General features: G+C 40.5%; 1 protein-coding gene across 4 annotated transcripts in view; it reads left to right on the forward strand.

Moving 5' to 3' along the window:
- LOC6529437 (putative neural-cadherin 2) overlaps positions 1-22,378 on the forward strand; it is a 117,279-nt gene that overhangs the window by 66,967 nt on the left and 27,934 nt on the right. For 3 of the 4 annotated variants that reach the window (XM_039372798.2, XM_039372799.2, XM_039372800.2), the window contains exons 2-3: positions 14,472-14,939; positions 21,417-21,560. In XM_039372798.2, coding sequence (XP_039228732.1) covers positions 14,888-14,939; positions 21,417-21,560 — 196 coding nt within the window. In that variant the 5' untranslated portion in view covers positions 14,472-14,887. The remainder of the gene's footprint in view (positions 1-14,471; positions 14,940-21,416; positions 21,561-22,378) is intronic. The other variant, XM_015196859.3, reaches the window with a different exon arrangement.

The following is a 22,378-nucleotide window of genomic DNA, read 5'->3' on the forward strand; positions in this document are numbered from 1 at the left end:
CCGAAAAAGCGGGAGCCCATCAGAAACATGATTAATCTCAATTTATGACATCATCATCAGAGGACGAGGCTGAAAATCAGAGCTGCAAAAAAGAAGAGTCGCTCTCTGCGAAGCTCTAACGATCAAACTGGCAATTAATCAATCAATCAAATTATCAATCAACACTTTACGGTGAAGTGAAGCAGGAGCCTCGCAAACTAAGCCATAATTGACATTTATGACTGGTGGGCTTAAGCCCAACTAACCCCAACCGTTTGCATGCGTGAATATCAGAATGCTGCCATCCTGATTCACGGACAATATGATTTATGCAGCAGCATAATTAGTGTCCTGGATATACAGCGTTCGGTAGCATTCGGTAGGCCGTGTACCCCTGTCATCGTTGCTATTATCCTGCTGCCCTAATCACATTTCGCATAATGTGTAACTTAATAAAATAATAATATTTCCAAAATTATGCTTTTGCTAATTAGTTGCATAAATCAAGCCGTAAACCAACCGGGTGGACAACCAGAGTATCCTGGCCCACTGCCTTGCTGCCCTCCTAATTGATTTGAGTTGTAGACACGATTTTTGCATTTATCCCATCTAATTAAATGGCACTACACCAGCTGGGTTTATTCCACCATAAACGTTACCAAAGGCAGAGTGCCCAGAGTACCCGGAAGTGCTCCGAATCTCGGCTATTTCACACCTCGGGTTTCACCTGGCTTTCGCTTGAACTTTCACTTCCGATTCACCAGCTGCAAGTGAAATGTTTGCCGCTCTTAATTTATCATCTGGGGTTCATTTGCCGTAAGTGAGTCTGCGGTGTCATTACTTTTTGTGGCTTTCGGGACTCGAGCTGAGCCCTACATGCCATCACATAAAAAGCGATGCTTGGCATTATGATTAGGGTACGTGTGTCAGCATTGTCTGGATAATGGAAGCGGGCTCAGAAAATGTTAAGCCAGGTTAGGGAAGCAATTGTGCTGCGGCCCGGATAACTTGTCCGCCTCGGGACCAAATTTTACTCTCTGCGAAATCATACGGTAATCCAAAGCCAACAGCCATAAATCGCCCTGATTGCCTTCAATCTTGTCGAAGGTCCTGGAACTGTGCGCTTGAATTTCTTACTTATCGGGCTGCTCAGCATTGGAAGATAAGTATTAATGGTTCAGCCCGAAATTGACGATAAATTTTGGCAATGCATCAATGATCGGAAACTGATGTAAATCGCAATTAAATACATATGAGAATACCCAGGCCGCAGCAAATTTATCTCACTTAAGAACCAATTGGTATTACCAAAAATTATAACTTGGTCTCCTATTTTTTTAATGAGTTTTCTTATCAAAGGAAACTGTAAGTCGGTGCCCTGAACTTGTTGCAGTGAGAATTTATATTGAACTGAAGAAATCCCCAGTCTATTTATTATCAGTTGGCATTACTTTGAGGTTTGGCACTCATCCCACCCTCGCAGTTTATAGCCCAACTCCAAGCCCGAAGAAAGTGCAGCAATAAAATAAAATTATTATATTCGCCGGCTCTGTTGTGCGGCAGATAAAATAGTTGCAACTCCCAGCGCTGCGACAGAAATTGGCCATATATCCCGGGGATGTGAAATCGAGCCATTACACAAGCCAAAAGCCGCGGGTCTGCGATTCCGCCAAATGTCTCCCGATATGTGGGCGGGAATTGAATTGGGAAAGGGTGAAGGGAAAGGAGTGGAAGGAGAAGGCAGCCATGTGAGCAATTTGGTAGCCTCCGAGTCTGAAGCCCTGGGCCTGGGTGACGGGGAATCGAATCGAATCAGGGGCCCGCAGTTCACAGCCAGATAAGCAGCTGTGATTTATTGCATCTAATTGCTCACGAGCCGATCCGCGAACGTGCCCCAATAACATTTGCGGGCTTCACACCTCAGCGGACTCGAGCCGGGTGCCCGATGCCCCAATGTCCAAATTGCCTCAAAACGGCAGCGGAATGTTATCAATGGACACATACATTTTGTGGTTGACGGCTCCTGCCAGCCGCCAATCAATTTAAACTAAAGTGGTTACGCTTCATCAAAACCACTTTCCAATGTCATTTTGGGAAAAATCGAAAGCGTCGCTGTTTATGAAATTAAAGCAGACCATTTATTTGCAGTCAATTCCTGAAAGCTACAACTTAAAGTATAATCTTAAGGTAAAGCAAATTGGTACAATCAAATCGATCAAGCAATTCTGAGCACTGTTTCTATTAGCAAGAAAAGGAAAGTAAAGTTGAAAGCATTGAAATAAGCCGATTCGCGAAGTAACAAAGCAAAAGTAGAAGGTTCATGCAATTTTGCACAGCAGAAAAAATATAAAAATGAAATAAAGCACAATTTGAGCAGCACCCTCAGAAAAATCTTGTATTCTTTTTGCAACCATCAATGGGCATTAATAGTTCAAGAAGGGAGACTACCCACCTACTCAAAGAAATCGATGGTGGTCAAGGGTCAAGGGAAGAAAAACGTATAATTCCAATCATTAAATTTGCATTCAACAAGAGAACAACTGCAGGTTTTACTTGCTGCCTCAGTTTAGCAACCACAATTGCAGAAGGAGGAGCTCTTTTCATTAAATTTCTACCAGACACACATGCATAACATTTTACACTCTCTTGAAAGCAAGCTAATTTATTCGGAAATGTTTGAGCAGCGCAAATAAACGAGCGAAGCTACATGACAACAATTTAATGAAATTCACAGTGGCAGGGGCAGGAGCAGGCTAATTAAATAACCACGCCCACTTCAGCGCACCTCGAGCGTAACCTTTGCCCTGCCTCGCCATGCCACGCCCCCTGCGGATATTTCCACCCACTGACCTGCCAGGGAATGGATAACTTTATAACTCGGGCTAACTTATTTTTTGCCACTCGAACGCTTTGCTTTGGCTTCGAGCAACTGGCCAAAAAAATCCTAAGCCCACTTGAGTTTAAAACTTTACATCTCGTAACGAGCGATGTCCACAGGATATTTAAACTTTAATGGAGGTTAATTTGTAGTTCTCTTTTCTTAATAGTTCTCAATTGTTTTGATGTTTGCGAAACAAGTACGGAAATGAAAATACCAAAAGGTAGATTTAAGTTAAGTCAAATTTAGTTCACGTAAATCAGTTAAAATAAGTACTTATTTCACACTAATTAATTGTTAAGTGCAAGTTATTGAAACCAGATAATTACTTGTGCCCATCTAATTAATAAAATGTCTTACGAGCCCCCAAACTGCTACCTATGGACAATCAAAGGCCTCAACGTTTCATTCTAAATATCTGACAGCCCAATGAGCACCACCTGTCTGTAACAAATAAATCCCTTAAGCTCAAAAAACATTTCTAATTAACTTTTAAGCCACAGAGCAGAACGCAAGCAGATACATTCAATTTTCACAGCTGAAATTTAAGCTATTCAAATTGCACTTTGCTCATAAACAAATACGTAAAGATTTTAAAAGTTGCTAAACTTCGAGTTGTTGCTAAAACTTTGCCACTGAACTTTGCTCAACCATCTATTGCAAATATTACATATACAAAAAAAAAAACCGGGAAGGAAGGCAAGTGAAAGTTTTTCTGTGTAACGTAAAAATTGCTCACTTTGTTTTCCGGTGAACCCAAAAATAAAGTTGCTAAAATAAAATTTAATTTCAACCTCTTCCTCGTTGTCGTCGTACAACTGAAAAAGTACAAATAAAAACGAAATGGATAGAGAGAAGTGGGTCAATAAAATGCTAGTAATGCATAAATTTGCAACAGAAACTGGAACTCGCAACTGAAAAGCGGGAATTGTGCTATGCCCCCAAGGAAACGGGGCAGCATTAAAATAAATAAAAATTAATTGGTATGTTACCAGCCGTTGGGAGTGGGAAAACACCGACTACATGGACGGACTGGAACAAGGTGCTGGGCGTTCAGGAAACTCAACTGGAGTCCACACAGTTGGCCAGCTGAGTCAACTGCACAGTCAAAAGTGGGCTATGCATATGCATAAGGGGCGTGGCAAGCAGATACAGGCGGCGAGTAAAGAGGACTTTCTCCTCCTCCACTCCAGTTCAAGTGTATTAACACAGCAAATAAAGAAAATATTACAGGAAAGTAAAGCGAGGCAAATCGCCTTACTCTTCAAACGGCAACATTTTCGCTGGGTTTTCCCTTTCAGCAATAATCCTGAAGACCGCAGGGAAAGGCAAATAAAACGTGACGGGCTTTATTATGTTTCATAAGAAAAGCAAAACGTGACGAGATTTTCCCAAATAGGCCGAATGTTAATTGAGTGAAAGCCAGTGAAGGATACCTTTGCTAAGAACCTGCCGAGTGTATTTAGTGTGTATCAGAGATAGGGTATTATAATTATAGGTACATGAATATCTTGTTTATTTTCATTAGTAGTAGGCGTGTGTGACGACACTCTTAAATTTCTAGAGATGTATTAACCAAGTCTACCCGCTGGAAATCTTTTAATCATACTTGTGGTTGCTCAGACTTACGCCTTTAACTTGGTCTACCAGCTGGCCTTTGAACTTTGCCTAACTTCTTAAAAGTAATCTTGTGTACTTATGGCAACATTCTTTTCAAGTTTTCTGGTGCACGAACTTTAAGCTACCTTTAAACCTGGAAAAATGAAATTTCAAAACTTATGACTTGGCCAACTTTTCCAGAAAACACAAAACACAAAAAAAACCTTTGGCAATTCCGAAATGTGCACAGAACTCGTTCATCAAATCATTTTATGGTAACTACGGAGCAGATTTTGTTACTCTAGGTAGTAAGAAGTGAAATGCATCCCCGGGAAATATCAAACCTAGCAAGGATAAAATGCAAGGCAGTTGCACCAGCATTTTCCCAGCCATCGAAAAATCATGGGCTACGGAGGAGAGAAAGTTGGGGAAATGGGTCACACGGCTGAGTGCATTTTTGGCGCGTCAAAGATGTCGATGTGCAGCAAAAGCAGCTGGCAGGGAGATTTCCACCGGCTTGACAGCAGGCAAAGGAAAAGGAAAAGCATTGGGGAAAATTGTATCCTGTTTATGCCTATGAGTGTATATGCCTGCCTATGAAATATGCTAATGATCAACTTGAGACATGTTCAAATTATTGTCACTGCTCCGGGTCTTCCGGAATTCTTCCTTTAAAAAAGTGAAAGTATCTTCATTTCTTTTTTAAGGAAAGAACAACTCTGGCGGGAAAACCGGAAAAGGCCCCCAAACGCAGCCCGCTGCTAATTAAGTCAGTTGCTCATTGCATTATTACTGGCGTCATATTTTTACAGTCCGCAACTTCTCGAGTATAATTCTTGTTCGCTTCTATTTTTGTTGACTGTTGCCACTGGCAACGTTTTGGCACTTTTGTCTGGCTGCGCAAATTGCAGACAAATTAATTTTTATAAATTTAATTAGTACTGCATACTGGTCAGATTACCCTCTGGTAATTTAATAAGCTCACAATGAATGAGCTGAATTTTTCGTATACTCGTAAGTGATAGACGTTTACGAATAAATTAAAGGAAATTTGTACATATTTACCAGCCAAGGAAGCCACAGGGCGTGACAGGTGACTTGGGGATCATTATGTAGTACCGGACAAACAACTGGATGACATACCAACCTCTCGCAAATTTTATTTTCCGTTTTAATTGCGAGTTTTTGCGCTGCCACTTTTTTGTTCAGGAGCTAACTAAGGCGCAACAGCGGAAAGGGCTTTTCCACACACCCATGTCCTCAAGAGGAAAGTCTGGAAAATGGGCAGAAAAAGTTAACAGGAACAGCAAGGAAGATGCACTGAGAGAAATCATTCTTATATAAACGCGAATGTTTTCCGCGACTGGGAAACATGACGTTGAATATTATTTTAAGCTTTAAAAGAAGAAGAAAAAATTCCATAACTCGTAAATGTAAATAGGTAGTAGCGGGAAACACTTTCAAAATTTGGTGACATTCTTTATTTAATTTAAAAGTTCTCTCTTACTCCTTTTTCATTGTTTAGTTTAAAACTGAAACAATGTAAAAATATTGAAGTTAAGTTAATTTTTTATGTTCAGCCCCAATAACATTGCGCGAATTATTTTGTAAACTAATTCTTTTAATAACTTATTATTGACTGCAGGTGTCGTATTTTTTGTATCTTGCACAAGCAGTGCTCTTCCTCAGCGCCTTCCCATTTTCCCACCGTGAACTGTGAGCGGGGAGTGTGTGATTGTAGCCAATGCAAGGACGAGTGCACAGGATCCTGCATTAGGTTCCTGCACGGTTCAGTGCTTCAAACTTAATCCTTGCTCTACTGGCGCCTCTTTCTCCCCGCGGCTTCGCTTTTCCGGCTCCACCGCCGATTTCCCAGCTGTATGTGTGAGCCGTTAGTGTATAATTTTAAAGTTGGATTAAGCAAAGGCGACGAGGGCAAGCAGGAGCAACAAGGATGCGCACAGAAAGGAATGTGTTGGCAGAATCAGGTCAACTGTATGTGGCACTTTTACAGCTTATTACGGCAAACGAAATGGCCCGCCCACCGCCCTTTTCTGAGCACTATCTGTTTGTCACCCTGCAGCCTTTTATGGAGCAACATTATCGCATAATGTAATCATTGGCCCAAATGATGGCATGTCCTCAAGACAAATTCTTTGTTATATTAGCCTTGGCAAGCCGCGCTGAAGGCACGTCCTTGCAGTTCGTTCATAAAACGAGCAAAACGGAAAGAGAGAGTGGGTCCAATAAAATAATAAAAGTAAGTTTAGTTAAAGGCAGTGCAAATAACAACACCTTAGTGGCAACAGCTTGTATCTCGGGGCTATAAAACGGCCATTAATTGGCTTTTCACAACGGCAACGACACGGAAAGAGACTGGAAAATGGAGTGGAAAATAAATACAAAACCAACGGCATTTAGTCAGCTATCTTAAATCTACTACAGACGTGCAATTTAATTAATTTCCATCGATTCGTGAATCCCCGACTGACTGGAAAAGTTGCGCGCACTTAAAACTGAAACAATAGAAATCATTCTTGGCTCAGATGGCTGTGCATTTTCTGGCCGAGAAATGCAGCGGGAAAATGGCAAGGGAAACTAATGAGTTTCCGCTAAAGTTTAAGTGATTTGCGGTCAGATTTAGCTGCTTCACTTTTCGCAGTGATTCATTTTCCGCCCCCACTTCAGCCCCACTATTCCCTCTCAAGAGCCCAATAATGCAGTTTTATGAGTTCTCAGTCTTTTATTTATTCACATACTTTGGGCAATCTCTTTCCGTTCTGTTTGAGAGTTATTTGTATATCTTTCTGTTTAGGAAGCGAAATTTGCATATTTATGGGACAGTTTTGTAGAGCGAAATAAATCTGCGGGCCATAATGCAAAATGAGGTCCGGTTGTAAAAAAGCCCCTTTTGGCCCCAAGTATCTGCCTTATTGATCTATCTCAACGAATATATTAACAACAAAAATTTGTTTACATTGCGACGGCAATTTGATGTTCCAACCAAGATTACGCCCCGGCAAAAGAAGCCAAGTTATTTATTGTGTTTTTCTTGTTAAGCATGAAATGCCAATCCTTTTGTGGCCCGGGCAACTTTTTAATGATCCAAATGCTCGAGTGCTTGGGTAACAAACAGCAATTTGTCAGGGCAATATAATGCGAAACTTTTGTTCCACAATAATTGATTTACTTTGCCTCCCTGTCGTCAATCAATTGCCGTGGCGAGCACTCATACGCCACGTGGTACCGCGCTCAAGCGCAGACATAACGAGCAAACAACAGCAAACTCTCCTTGGCATCGGCATTACATGCTCCGCTGCTGATAACGGGATAGCTACAGCTCATGCGACTGTGTGCGTGAGCGTGAGTGCTTGAGTGTGTGCTGTGAACACATTAGGGGCGTGGTCGGACGCCCTGATTGATGTCACTTTAGCTGTCTGTTCAACTCGCGATGGCATCGATGATGGAAGCCCTGGATTCTCGAGCATTTTGCAGGCGCTCCAGAAGTGCGATCTTCGAATTGAGTGATGGGCTACCGAAACTACTCGGGGTTGAGTGGATAGGAAAGGACATTGGGACAGACTGGGCGTATTTCCAAAATAGCTGACTCTTAGCCAAAGAGTTCAACAGTGGTTTATCACTTTCAAAGTTAAATAATGTGATGGAGTTTCAAGAATATGCAAGCACTTGTTTACTGAGCTATGAAATTAATTATAAAGCTTCTTCTTATTGAAGGTATATTATATATAAATTTGTTACATTTCTTTCCCACTTTGCCTTTGTATAAAGATTTTTCTAAATACTATGGGTAAGTCACTCTTTTTTGAAGCGATTTTCCGCATCATTTATTCGGCGAACCCCCCAGCTCTAAGTAGAAAATAATAATTCCACATGAGACCCGCACAATTGCGCCATTTATATGAGTTCCAGATCCTCCGTTCTGTGAGAGGGTATACGAAAGTTTTTTCGGCACGTGACAAAGGGCTGGGAATTTGGGAAAATGCGGAAAATGAAGGCGTGGCTGATGTGTCTTTGGCTTCTCGCCTGCTCTCGCGATTCCGTCAGCCGCAAAATGGCAGGCAGAAATAATGAGGCTTACATTTATGAAATTTATGCGTGACACCCACTTGAATGCGAAAGCGAAAATGAGTTTGTCTTTTGGCGAAAGGCAGTACCAAAAGCGAGTGTCTTTGACGCTTATCAGCGGGTCGCCAAGGAGCGTGAACTTCCCTAATATTGCGCCTTTGTCATTTTTAATCTTAATAAAAGAAAGTTTTTGGACAAAAGTGCCGGGCGAGGCGTTTTTATTGCGCCACTAACAAAAGTCGTGCGAACAAAATGTTTATGTCACATGACAAATTCGTAGGGAAGAACAGTAAGGGGCGCGTCATTATTATCAATGCATGTTGACGAGGATGGGCGTTGTGGGATGGCCAAAGTTTGCGCAAAACTTTCACATGAAATAAAATCAAAATATCATAAACACTTGAGCTGGGGGCGTGTGTCTGGTCTGGCCAGATATATATTTATTTATTTTTATGCCCGTCGACAAATGCCATTAGATAAATAATACCAAATAGAATTGGCCAAGGAAAAAACTTTTTCCCGGTCGTTTTCAGTTTTTCTTTCTGGCCCTTGCAAAGCAAATAAATAGAGCCAATAAAGGCCTTGACAATTGATGAGGTTTTCTATTTCCACTGAAACTTTTCTGACACACTGGCCTTGAGATTGCCCCGATTGAAAAGTTGAAGAACTGAAAATGCCAAAGTAAAATCCATTTAATTCCTATCGCGTTTACTTTCGATCTGCTAGAAACCAAGCATTTTCTAGTATTTAAAAGCGTTATTGCCCTGCTTTTAATCCTGTTTCGAATTAGTCCATGTATATGAATAAATTTCCCTGCCTCCGCCACTCTAGTCCCATCAAAAAAAGCAATACTTTTTCTGCCATTTGACTGAACTATAACGCTATAACACCAAGTAGTGTGCGCGTGAGCGTGTGTGTGTTTGGGTAGGGGTATGGGAATAAAATATACACTGAAATTTTTATTGACTGTCGCACTGAAAATGAAACTGCAAAAACGAAAAATTCCAGCGCAAATCAAATAAACATTCCGCATAAAATAAATTCCGGGGCATATCAAACAGCGCCACCCCAAAACTGAGTCCGAGCAAATAGAAAACAAATTGCATGTGCAAAGGGTGCGGCTGGTGGTGATATTTTATTTTCGGTGGAGTGGCAGCGATTGCATTGCAGAGGAAAAAACCAAATGCTGGAAATCAAATAAATCAAATGCTCGTAAATAAATCATTTGAATTTATTTTCATTTGCGCCAAAACGAAATGTTGACAAAATAAAAGCACATAAATACTCAACGCCCGAAAACACGTCGATTTCGCATTTACCCAGCCCATTCAAGGAGCACACACGCCTACATACACATACACACACATATGCCATATGCCCGACGTGAGCAACAAGAGTCCTGCTGACTGACATCGGACAGGCGGATGAAAGTGGCGAAAGTGGCGAAAGTGGCGAAACTAAGGACCCAGAGATCTCGTGAGCCTGTCACGAGCCAACAAAAGCTAAAATGTTATTTTCACACTTTCAGCTTTGCAGCTGGGCTCCTGGGCTCCTTGGATCCTCGTCTCTTCGGCTCCTTGGCTCCTCTGGTGTCCTGTTTCCGTTTGTGTGCCCTCCACTTGCGGTTAGTTATTTTGGCACAGCACAGCAATTGTCCTCTCGCCACATTGAAAGACATATAAACGGCGGTCGTATTGCTGCTTTTATGGTATTTCATTTTATTAGTCACCAACTGTCGATTGTTGTATATCCATGACAACATGACACGTCTGCCGCAGTAGAGTATCTTTATAATAAGACTATTATGGCTCACTAAACCGACCTACGGACTTACAATGTTTTGCTTCTTTAATGGCACTTTACTTTATTGATCTCAAGTGGAATTCCGATTCTGGGAAATCTTCAATAGACAGCTCACCGCATTCAAAACGCATCAGGTGAACAAAAATGAAGTATATTCAAAATGTAATATTACTTTCAGAAACAGTTTTGTCTGCTTGGAATTAATCAAAATTCGAATTATTTCTTAGTTAGATTGAATGTAGTGAAACCTATTTATACAGAGTCCAAAATCATTCAGAGTTTTGACCGATCCCAACTTAATATCCCCTGCTGCCGAAATTTTAAGACAAATTAACAAGACGAGCCCTCAGCTCCGCTCCAAATTGCAGCTTTCAGGATGCTCTGACGAAGGTGGCGCCGGAAAATCCTTTAAGCCCGGGAATTGCTAATGCCAAACGTCAGGCGGAGAACTACTAGAACAAGAGTTTCTGAGTTGCTGAGTTTCTGCTTCCTGTTCCCTGCGGTCGGATGTCTTCAGCTGCAGCTGTACATCTAAAATGAATGCTGGGGAGTTGGGCAAACTGCAAAAGTTGGCCAGCATAAAACAAAGAAATCAAGCTGTAATTAATTACATTTTATTTGGGTTCCGTTGGCCCGGAGACGATTGATTATTTCGTGTGCGCATATTTGCTGCTTCATTTGTTTGCCAGCTCGGCAAACTTGAGCCAAAGTCCCACTTTCCCGAGCAGTTTCACCATCTCCCAGCCGACCTTCCCCCCATCCCCCCATCCGTCTTACAGTGTCTCGCTAATTGAATTGTTAAGCGCATTTGATGCACTTGCCAAGTTGCTCTTTAAGGATGCAATTTTGCTGGGAACTGCTCGTCGGCGAGCGTGCAAACACTCGAGTGGATGAAATGGATGTTTGTCTGCAACAGGCAGCAATCTACTCTACTGGCTGGGCTTTTCCCCGGAAACCCTGCTTATAATTGTTTTCCCCGCCCCGCCCCGCCTAGGCACTTTTCCATCTGCCGACCGCCTTCATTCACTTTGTTGTTCTGCAACTGTGAACAGCATCAACAACAATAAGGACATACATATGTTGCCTGCTTGTTCGGGCTTCGCTGTTTTTACAACTTCAAGTTTTCATGTTTTTCCATTTATGTTTTTTCTACTTCCTTTATGCGATTTTATTTTTTATTATTCCGCTCCTCCGCTTTTTTTAAACTTGGTTCGCCAGATGTTGGCTTTGGCTTTGGCGCGGCTATGTGGGTCACTCACTTTTTGCGTTGTTAACTCATTTGAATTGCACGTCAACAATTGTGAAAACAAAGCGAAAACTTTTGCCATTTGTTCGCCCAACAACAAACAGCATTCGACAGCACCAACGCTTACAACAACAAGAGCAATAAAAGCAACAAATTGTCGGCGGTTCCCAGAATGCAAAAGAGCTTTCGACTTTAGTTCTATCTGATAATTCCTTAGATCATCCCCTAGAGCAGCGTAGATACATATACATACATGTTTTAATTTTAAGGAAAACTTTCCAATTGCGACAATCAAGTGCACTTTGTGTTGCAATGCTTAATTCGTTGGATTAAGTCCCACTTATGGATTGTATTGTTTTTATAAATGCAATAGAAAGATTAAAATTTGTAAAATGTATGTTACAACTAAATGTATGTTAACGGGTATAACGCTCCTTACTATTTTTCAATTTCACATATGTATTTTCGTAAAGTCTATGTGCATCTCAACTGTTATCTTCTTTATTTGGAAGTTCCGAATTTTGTGCTTTAAAATGTGGCATTTTCAAGCACCAACTGTCAGCATTTTTTCCCAACTCAGCAGGTGGTCGACAAGTTGGGGCAGCTGCCTTTCATAAATAAACGAGTTGATTTCCTGTGGTCTTCATAAACTTGTCATTCCACATCCATTTGGTAGATATCACATTTCTTTCGTTGCTCCTGCCATTTTCTTGCAAGTGAACTCGGCTAATTTACTTGGCTGGTTTCCTTCCCCTGCCCACAAAATCCAACGTCTTTGGTGGCGGCTTGTGGGATCGGGCAAGTTTATATTCATTAAACTTCCGCCACATTTTGCGCTTTATATTTTGGCGCTTTCAAATGTCGGCCCGGGACACTCGACTGAAGCATACCCCTCATACAGCCCCGACGCCCTGAAGAGTGGAGTGTGCGGTTAGTTTTGGCCGGAAAGTTTATGCTTTTGTATTTCCGCCGGGGCTGGGCAACAGTTTTACCCACTTCCTCTTCGTTATTTTTCTTTTCTGCTTTGGCCGACTTCATCTTGGGCCGGAAAAGTGCAATTTCAAAATTTGTGCAGCATTGAGGCTTTCTTTTCTTCGGTCCGTTTCAAAGAAAAGTTAAGAAACGAGCATGTTTAACTTTTTGGCAGGCAAAGGAGCATAAGACAGCCGGCCGAAAACAAGAAAAACTCTTGTTTGCCGACTTCAATTTCGCATCTCCCGTTTCATTCGATGCAAGGCAGCAGCTGCCGTTTGAGCAGGAGCTTGCATAAATTTGCATAAATTGCGTTAAAGGCGGATTATAGAGCTGGCAAAATGACTTAAAGACGGCAAGTCTGACGCTAATTTCCCTGACCTCAATTTTTCCTCCGCTTGGGTGCTGCTCAGCAAATCGCTGTGAAATCGGTATAATGTCGGCGGTGCGGACAAAAACAAACTTGGGTCCAAAAAGCGTTTTAGAGATTTAACAAGAATCCTAAGTCTGATGCTGATTGTTGTTAAGATACATAATATAGAATAGCATTTTCCTTTGGTGTATTATGAATACAAATTTCGTTACGGCACATCAATTTCTCTCAGTGACTGCTCTATATTTTTATTCATATTTCAACGTGCCAGTTGGCTGGCAATTGATTTGGCCAGCTTGTCTTACGGGCTTATGACAAAACCACCAATAGCCCATCAAAGTCCAAGCAGGCTATTTGTATGCGGTGCTCGGCGCCAGAGCGAAGCAATTGAGTCACTAATTACTTTGCCTTGGCTTTAATCGCTTCGCAACGCAGAAGTGGATGCTTCTCCGCCGGCCAGCTGTCCATTAAAAGTCCCTTCCCAAGTGGTCCAAATTGTTAAAGTACATTTAGGGGCGTTTGGACGGGAAAACGAGGCTTCGCCTTAACCCCTTATAGCATAAACAATTAAATATTTAGGAGCCTGTCCACGCCTCCGGATAAAGGTCAAGGCTGTGGCCAGGACCAAAAAGCTCCTTGGGCGGCTTTCGGGCTGCCTTAGCTGCGTTAATTGGCACGCCTTGGCCGGCTTTTGTTTGGCCTAGGCCCAAGTTAGCTAATGGCCAACTGTTTGAGCAGCGTTTGAGAATTTCCTAGGCAAGTTTGGCCATTCTAATTGCTGAGACTTAAGCTCTATCTCGCCTGGAGCTCTAGCAAAACTAGAGCATATCCTTGGCAGCAGCTTGGACCTCTAAATAACAAATCTGTTGCAATAAAAGTAATGAACAACTTTTAATGTTATTAAAAGCGTATTCTGTATAAAAGGCAAAGTCCTATGCAAATGATACAACTTCAAAAGATACTTAGTTTATAAATGTAATTATAACAAGCAAAATTGTGTATATATACACATGTATGTGTATATATATTCTTAGTTGCTTACCATGAATTTCTTTTAATAATCAATCATAATCATAACATACAACTTTACGAGTTATTAGCACCCATTGTGGCGTTATCAAAATCATAATTATTCTTTACATAACTAGTTAACCTCTCCCAACCTTGTCAATCATTAAAAGTTACTTTCATATTTTTGGGAAACAAAACTTTATGTTAACCAAATCTAATTAAGTGGCCTCGAAAACGACCGCAACTGCTGGAAAAGCTTGCTTAGAGTTTTTGACAATGTGACAAGCTTTTAATAGCTACGGATTATGTTGGCAATGGGGATAGCCGCGAAGAGTGTGTGTGCCAGACATTGTTGCTGACATAAATAAACGAACAATTTTAATTGCCATGCCTAGGACAAAATGTAACCATTCAAGACTCCGCCAAAAAAAAAAACGGATAAACTCAAACAATTTCGTTCAAGGTCGCGCCGCGAAGTGAAATTTTAATTTATGTAAAATATTTTTGGTGGCTTGTGTTTCTAGCTAGTCGCTGAGTGCAAAATGATAGCTTGAGTTGTACAAACGAAATATTAATGCCAACTACTATGAAACACGCGCAGCGTTTTGATTTGTGTGAACGCCATAAAAGTGCACAGCGCAAATTGCAAAAATACCTCAAAGGCAACAACCACCGCAGCAACTCATTAAAACTAGTGCAAATCAACAAAGGGAACGGCAAAACCGGAAAGCTCGAGAATCGCGAGCTGGCACAGGCAAAGTTATCATTTTAATCACAGGAAATTGCGGAAAGGTGTCGCTGCAGAAGAAAGAAACCACCCAGGAAAACACCTGGCCACCCAAATCGACGCAAATTAATTGCTTAACGCTTTGCGACTTTCAGCAGTTTGTTCACTTACAGCCGCCGAAATCGCTTTCGCTGCCACTGCAACTGCGTAGTTATGGTCGATCCATTAAAAATCTTTTGGGTTTTGACAAATAGCACCTATTTGGGTAAGTGTGTACCGCCATTTAAATACCCAGCATCTGAGATCTGTGTGTAGCTACTTATAAGTGCACATGATTATTTTCCCATGCGTCCCTGCATCGTTATGGCAATGTAAATGGTATTGTGAAAATTTCATGAAGTGTAATTTGTTGCGGAGGCGAAAGTGAAAGAGTCTGAGATTCTGGCTCTGCACGTGGGCACGTGAGGGATCTTGGCTAACGACGCCCCCGGGGATGTGGCTGCTCCTTACCTTAAATTTGCATTTTTGGTTCCCGGCCCTTCCCGACGCAATTTCCTTAGTTGATTTCCTCTCGACGTAATGAAGAATGTAGCGAACACCCTTATGGCTAGAAATACAAAAAAATTCAAAATGTTTCTTTGTTCTATATAAACAAAAGTCTCTTGGATCTTAAAAATATAGCTCAAACTAGTGTTCTTCCATATACTAAACTATTGCCTACATTTTAGGCAGTCTGTTTAATAACTCGCATCAATGTACCACATTTATAACATAGAGCTATCATAAAGTAGAGAGAATTTCCATTTAAAAAGGGGTATTGGAGCTGGAGTTAATAGTGTCTTAAGCCAGTGTTTTAGCCAAGAAACTGAAGTTTGGACAAAGACACTTGTTAGAATGCCAGACTGCCCGACTGAACTGCGACCCGCAACTTGAAGTGCAACTTTCCAGATTAGATCGAAACTTTAAATGAATTTCTGATTAGGATGACTTTTCATATTGGCACACACAAGCCGTGACACGGCATACATATCGTACATATATACATATGTATTGCGTACATCTTCACTGATAAAAGTGCAATTGCTGCGAACCAGCTTTTTAATTGCGGCTTTCGGCGCTGTTCCACCATTAACCCTGTCATCACAGCCTAGTGAAAGCCATCCCGCTCGTCGGATGTGGGTCGTAATTAACACGCCGGTGCACCGCGGTGGACCGTCCTGTTTCTTAATGAACAGCGGCGATGAGAGCGATGAAAACGAGGCCCATAAACAAGGTCTCCACCTCACCTTGTCCTCCTGTCCTTCTGTCCGCCTGTCCTTCTGCCCGAGAACTCATTATGACTGGCAAAATATTTGTCAACTCATCAGCGCTGTGGTGGGGGTCTGGGAATAGCACCATATTTTTTTATATCGGTACACCGAACTGTCTACACTTTCCCCCTGCTCTTCCGGAATATTTTGTTTGGCTGTTTGTCGCTTTGTTTGTCACTGTACGCCGCGCACACTTTTTAATTAGTCCTTGCCGAAAGGAAACTCACAGGAATTTTAATGCGGATCGCAATGCAGGAGGTGAATGGTAAAAAAATCTTCTAGACATTTCATAAGTTTAATTAACAATTTTTGTGTGTTGGCTAACTCGCGGAAAGCCCAGCGGATAAAGCATAAAGCTGAAGTGCAGGTCACTTCCGGCATCGGATGTCGGTAACGAAGATCATCATCATCATTGGCCCGGCTAATGAATACAAATATTCCGCGCTCTTGGACCCGGTTTTAATTGAAATTTCAGCCCAACAAAGAGGCCCACGCCAAAGGGCCCGAAAAAATTCGAGCTGGCCATCATCAAAGTTAATGAGCTACACGTTACTGGATACAAAAAATGAGAATTGAATACATGACCGACTGGGTCCAAGGGTATTATTTGAATTTCGTGGGGTTCAACGAGTTCATTAAACGGATTTAATTGTACTTTGTTTTTGAAGGAGATGAGTCTGTGCAAAGGGTTTCCCTTGTGAGATTTGTTTTAATGCTTACACAGCAAGGGGTCAATATGGATGATCCTAACAGCTAACTAAGTAATGGCTTAGCCTTAAGATAGCATAATAAATCATATGCTTTTTTTTGTATTTTAAATTGTATGGTCCTATCGATTAACTATTCGTGTACTAATTATAAATTCCTTTTTATTTATGGGACATTTATATGGAACGTCAAGTGTCAGCAGCAGTTGTTTGGAAGAACACAGTGTGTTGGCGGCGGCAATAAATTAATGGTAAAACTAATTATAAAACTCCCGTGTCCCAATCACTTATGTCGAAAGTCAAATGAGTTGCCATTATGCTAATGTCAGACTGACAAACGCAGCGCAACAAAGCCGAACCCTTGGCTTTTAACATACATCAACATAATGGGCGTGTAAAAACTGTCAGGCAGTTTAAACTTTTGCCACATGGCGTATCACGCATACGCACTGTTAACATCCTTCCTTTTCCGCCTGCCAACACTATGGGCATTAAACTAATAATAACTTTTACACGCACAATTGGGGGTATTTTGAGGACTTCACCATCGCACCATCGATCTCTGTCAATATTTGTTTTAGTTCGGATAACCGAAAACTTTTTGCATATCGCACAGAAAACTAAAGCGAAAACTTAATCTAACGTACATGAGTAAACACAACATAAGATTATCATAAACTTACTGCAAATTTATTGCGCGTTGTTTTACGTGGGTGTTTGTTTGTGTAAACTAAGCGCTCTTAAACGCCTAGAGGATTAAAATATTGCCGCAAAAACATTATGGTTATTTATTCGCACTCTACTTCTGCACATTTTTGGTCGTGTTTATTTATCTGTCTGTTTGTTTTGATGTCAAACGAGTCACCCTGAAAACTAATTAGCAAATTAAAATTTGTAATTTATTTATTTGCGGCATAGCTTTGAGGGCGCTTGTTTAACTAGATTTTCCGCCAAAGTAAATTATGCCAAAGGGCATAAAGTACGACCTCAGTCACCAATAAGACAATTTCGGTTTTCTTTGTATGCCAACACACTTTGAAGTCTGTTGTCTGCCAAATCTTAATCAGTTAAATTACCCGAATTTAGATTAGTAGTGATACTGGAAAATGACAGCAATTATTTCAACACAAAATCAATTTGCATTTCATAAAGAACCGTAATAATTTCTTCAAATCCAAATAAAATTCATCTATCGCAAAAGCTCGTATTAAATATAAATACAAGCAAAGACTTACAAAAATACCACCCAAAAAGGGATAAGCTTTCAGTTGTCAAAGGAAAATAGCTTCACATTTTCTCCTCCTTCCTGTCAGTTTTAATGTGATGCGCTTTGTTGCCTTTTGGAAAATGTAGCTTCCTTTTTTTGCCTCACAAAAACTACTTTGACTATTTCTGACTTTGCGAGAGTCTGCGTCTGTGTATCTGTGTGTTTTCCATGGCTGATTTGAACAGCTCTGACATTTGACGCCACTTTGCACACATTTTCCCTTCTCCCCTTTTTATTTCTTTTGCTTTGCTGAACAAAAAACCAAAAAAAAAAAATAGAAACAACAAAAAAGAATTCTAAAGCAGCATATAAAATAGAGAAATGTTTACGGGGTTGCAAAAAAAAAAATAAACAAAATAGTGCCAGCTGCCAGTCATTCATGGACTGACATATGGCTCACCAGCAGGTGGGCGCAGATGCGGCAGGGGGCGTGGCTGGGCTTGTTAGTGTGCCAGTTATGCGACCATAAATAGCTGACGGCAGCTCAACTGCCACTGCCCTCGGCCACGCCCCTTCCGCCTCACGCCTCCACCTGCACGTTAATAGCTTAAAGTGAGCCCTTTTGACTGCCCCTCCGCCAAGCGATGGAAAAATGCTGGAAAGTGTGGAGAATCGGGCGAAAAGCGGAAAAGCGAGAGCATGCTACCTGGCTGATGACTTGGGCGCAGCCCACTTTGCTGCTCAATTTAACGCCAACAAAAAGGCAGCCACTTTAACACAGCTACGCGGCCATCAAGGGGTTAAGAAATGTGATAATACAGATGAAGGGATTAGAGAACTAAAATAAACATTCATCGCTTATCTAACACAACTGAAATTGGTAGTAATTTCAGAAATATTTATGATGAGTTTCTCTGAAGAATCTTGAAATAAGGGATTCCCTTATACATCGTAGTAAAATAATCAATTACATTTTCCTTGAGACACAGATATGAATGTTCTTTTCCAGATTTTTTTCTAGTTTTATACAGACCACTCGCACTTTTATAGAAACCCTTACGTTTACCGAGCCATAATGACAGAGTGCCAAAAAATTAAGTCAAGATACCTCGGGGCGAAAGAAAAAACGGAGCAAAATGCAATTCCAACTGCCAGCAATGTTTGCTCATCGTGTTTGCGTGTGTGTTTGTATTTATTTAGTATATTGTAGCAACACGCATGGGGTCCTTGGAGTTTTCTTCCTAAATGCTTTTCACTCAACTCACTTTTTCTTCTAGTTTATACGAGTTTTGGGCTTGGGCTGATGCCCCTAAAAACCAGTGTATGAGTGTGTATGTGTTTATTTTGCTCATTTCTCATTTCCTTTCATTTTCTGGGCCAAGAAGGACTAACTCGTAATATGTCGACTTACCTGCAACCCAAGTAAAGCAAAGAACTAAATTCTAAATTAGATTCTATTTGTCTTAGCCCATAGTAGAGTATGAAAGACCTGAAAAGCGAGAAGTTCACTCAGTTTTTATATTTTTATATTTTTTTTTTTCATGAAAAGAATTTTAAGTTGACTTGAGCATTCAAACGAATGAATGATGTGTGTGAGCGGAGAATTTTGTAAGAGCGCTGCCATAAACACACTTCACAGAAAAAGGGTGAAAGCTCATTGCATTTCAAATTTTCCGACGAATATTTAATTGGTTTCTCAAACTGCTCAGTCCTGCAACTTCTGACAAAATTCAATTAAGTTACTTGCAAAGCAAACAAAGCAAAAACAAATTAAACGTTCAACAGATTCTGTAATGCCGTGCTTAGGCAAGTCAAATATCGAAAGTTTGCTCAACACTTGCGCTTGGTCACCAAAAATTGTATTTTCAATTTATGTCAGCTGCAAAACAAGCGTAAAAATTATAAAGTATCATCTCAAGGACCTGTCGCATATGTGCTTTTTGTTTGCGCAATGGATAAATAAATTGCACTTTTGCAAAAACGTATATTTCCTGCTAAAACTGGAAATTTTCGAAGGCAGCTTTAAAAAGAAATTAAAGCTATTAAAGACTATACATGTCGAGTGCATTTTACAGAATGCTTTTGCATCCAAGAGGATTGCCCCGGCAACTGTCGTCCTTTCAATATTTCGTATACGCATCGTGCGCCTGCTGGCAATTTAAATTCTTCCTTTTCCAAACTGCAGATATGCTCTTTTATGTTGTGGGACCGCCAGTTCACTCTGGCTGCTCTGGCTGTTAACGAACATTTATTCTTGTTGAATGTATACATTTTATCGTGCTCATATTTATGCCCAAGTTGTGCAAGCACTTCGTGTTTTTTGTAAAAACAGATTATTGCTTCCGGCATGTGGGATCCGATACAGAAACAAGGCGGAGAACCTTTCAAGACATGCTCAGGCTCTTGGGAAAATTGAACGCTTAAACCACTTTGTTATTTGCTAGTTAGGTTGACAAAAGACGCATCTTGAAAATATTTTAGTAGTCGAATAAAATAGAACTTAATTATTTAGGGAAAACTTAAAAGCTTGAGAGGATTTCCTTGTTAATGACCCGACTTTTACATGAAACTCATATTTTTCGGGAAACAATTGTCAAGCTCACCAAAGTTTATAAACATTGTCAGGGGGGATTGCAAAAATCCACGCTTATTTGTGAAGTGCAATTTCCTTCCGTATTTGCCTTGAGCTCTCCTAGTCGAGTAAAACTCATTAACGCACGTTCCCGTTCCGAAAACTAAACTACACAACTATCCAGAAAGTTTTGTTTGGCAAGACATTAGCAGGAAATAAGCAAATAAAGTGAGGCAAACAAACGTAGCTGCGTTTGCCGAAGGGAGAGCCGGAAAATCCCTCAATTCACAGTGCACTTTGTGAAAACTTATTTTGCTTTCGACTGGAAAAGGGGGACACAAACTTTTTGCTTTGAGTAGATTGTTTTGTGATTTCTGCTGGCTTTTAGTTGCGCAGCATATTCCTATGATTCACTATATTTGACTGAGGTCTTTATCTAGTGTAGCAAAGGGCTTATATGCCAACAGTTTACCTAACAAGCTAAGAAATTAGGAAAATCAATCTATTGAATTAGTTGAGTGCCAACCAATTTTTCTATTTTTGCATAGAATTTCCCAAATGTATTCTTAATATTCCACTAAACTTAAAAGTAACATTTTGTGTACTTATTTAATAAAATTATAATGTGTAAGCTTAAAGTTTTAGTAAGTTCGTATTTATGGCATAGCCCTGATATTTTCGGTGTGTAGTAATTTTGGTGAAGTACGAATGTGGGGTGGGAGTACTACCCTCTTTTATGCCTGCCACGTTTCGAACATAAACGAACGAGTATACGACTTCCTCGACCGCAAAGGAGGCACGCGCGCAATTTGTCAATCAATAAATTTGCCATAATTAATGCTGCTTATTGGCATTTCATACACTAAGAGCATGCAACCAAGCAATCTATTTATACAGTATGAGTATCTATATCAAGGCTGGCTTTCTTTTTCTTTCTTATTTGCAGTTACAAAATTTGTACGCATTGGTATTGCCGACAAAAACGATTCACCGCCATATTTCGATAGATTTCTGTACGAGACTGAAATCGATGAAAATGCCGATTTGCAGAGCACTGTCCTCGCTGTCAACGCCAAGGATCACAATGAGTGTGAGTAACAAAAATCCCAGCACTGCACATAAACAACAAACCGGCCCTTCATCAGGTCTAATGTGATTTTGTCCTTCTATTGAAATTAGATTTTAGCTCGAGTGAGGATATTCGTACTTAATAGCTCGAGCAAACGAATATATATTGCATAAACTACCAATTGATTTCATTAAGCGTTTCTTTAATTGTAATTGCCCCGGGGAATGAGCTCATATCATGTCCAACGATTTGCATTTGAAAGACATTTAGACGTAGACAGCTGCTTCAGGGAGAAAGTCCATCAAGAATGTCAGTAAATTTTGGCTACATACATGTGCATGACAGAAATATCCGAGCAATTAAAGACTTGAAACGCTTAATTTATTCAGGGCACAGCTATCATTGCCGTTATTGGTTTGTCTCATTACATTTTCAATTTAACAACAAAATTGTTGCTACAATTAAAATATTTGTTAGGCTCAATTTAGGCTTTATTTATTTATTTCCGCAACTATAGATTCACACTGTAATTTATACGACGTCAATTGCAATAATCCCTTTACCTTCTCACTTCTTGTAAACTTATGTAAAGGCTGTAATAGACAGTTATTATTGCTAGATTTCGCAAATCATTTTCACTCGACTTGAGTCATGAATCCTATAACTTCCTTCCTTATGCCACAAAAAATTATACGAAAAAATACTCGTGCGTAGAGGACGTCATAAACATTTGGTAAAAACCAATTTGGCAATTTCCCTTATGGGGCCACAGAAAATGTATGCATAAATATTAAACAGGCGTTTCAGAATATTTGCCCCTTCCTCGTCGTCATAATAGA

The sequence above is a fragment of the Drosophila yakuba genome, chromosome 2R, assembly GCF_016746365.2.
Source record: "Drosophila yakuba strain Tai18E2 chromosome 2R, Prin_Dyak_Tai18E2_2.1, whole genome shotgun sequence".
NCBI classification, from domain to species: Eukaryota; Metazoa; Arthropoda; class Insecta; order Diptera; family Drosophilidae; genus Drosophila; species Drosophila yakuba.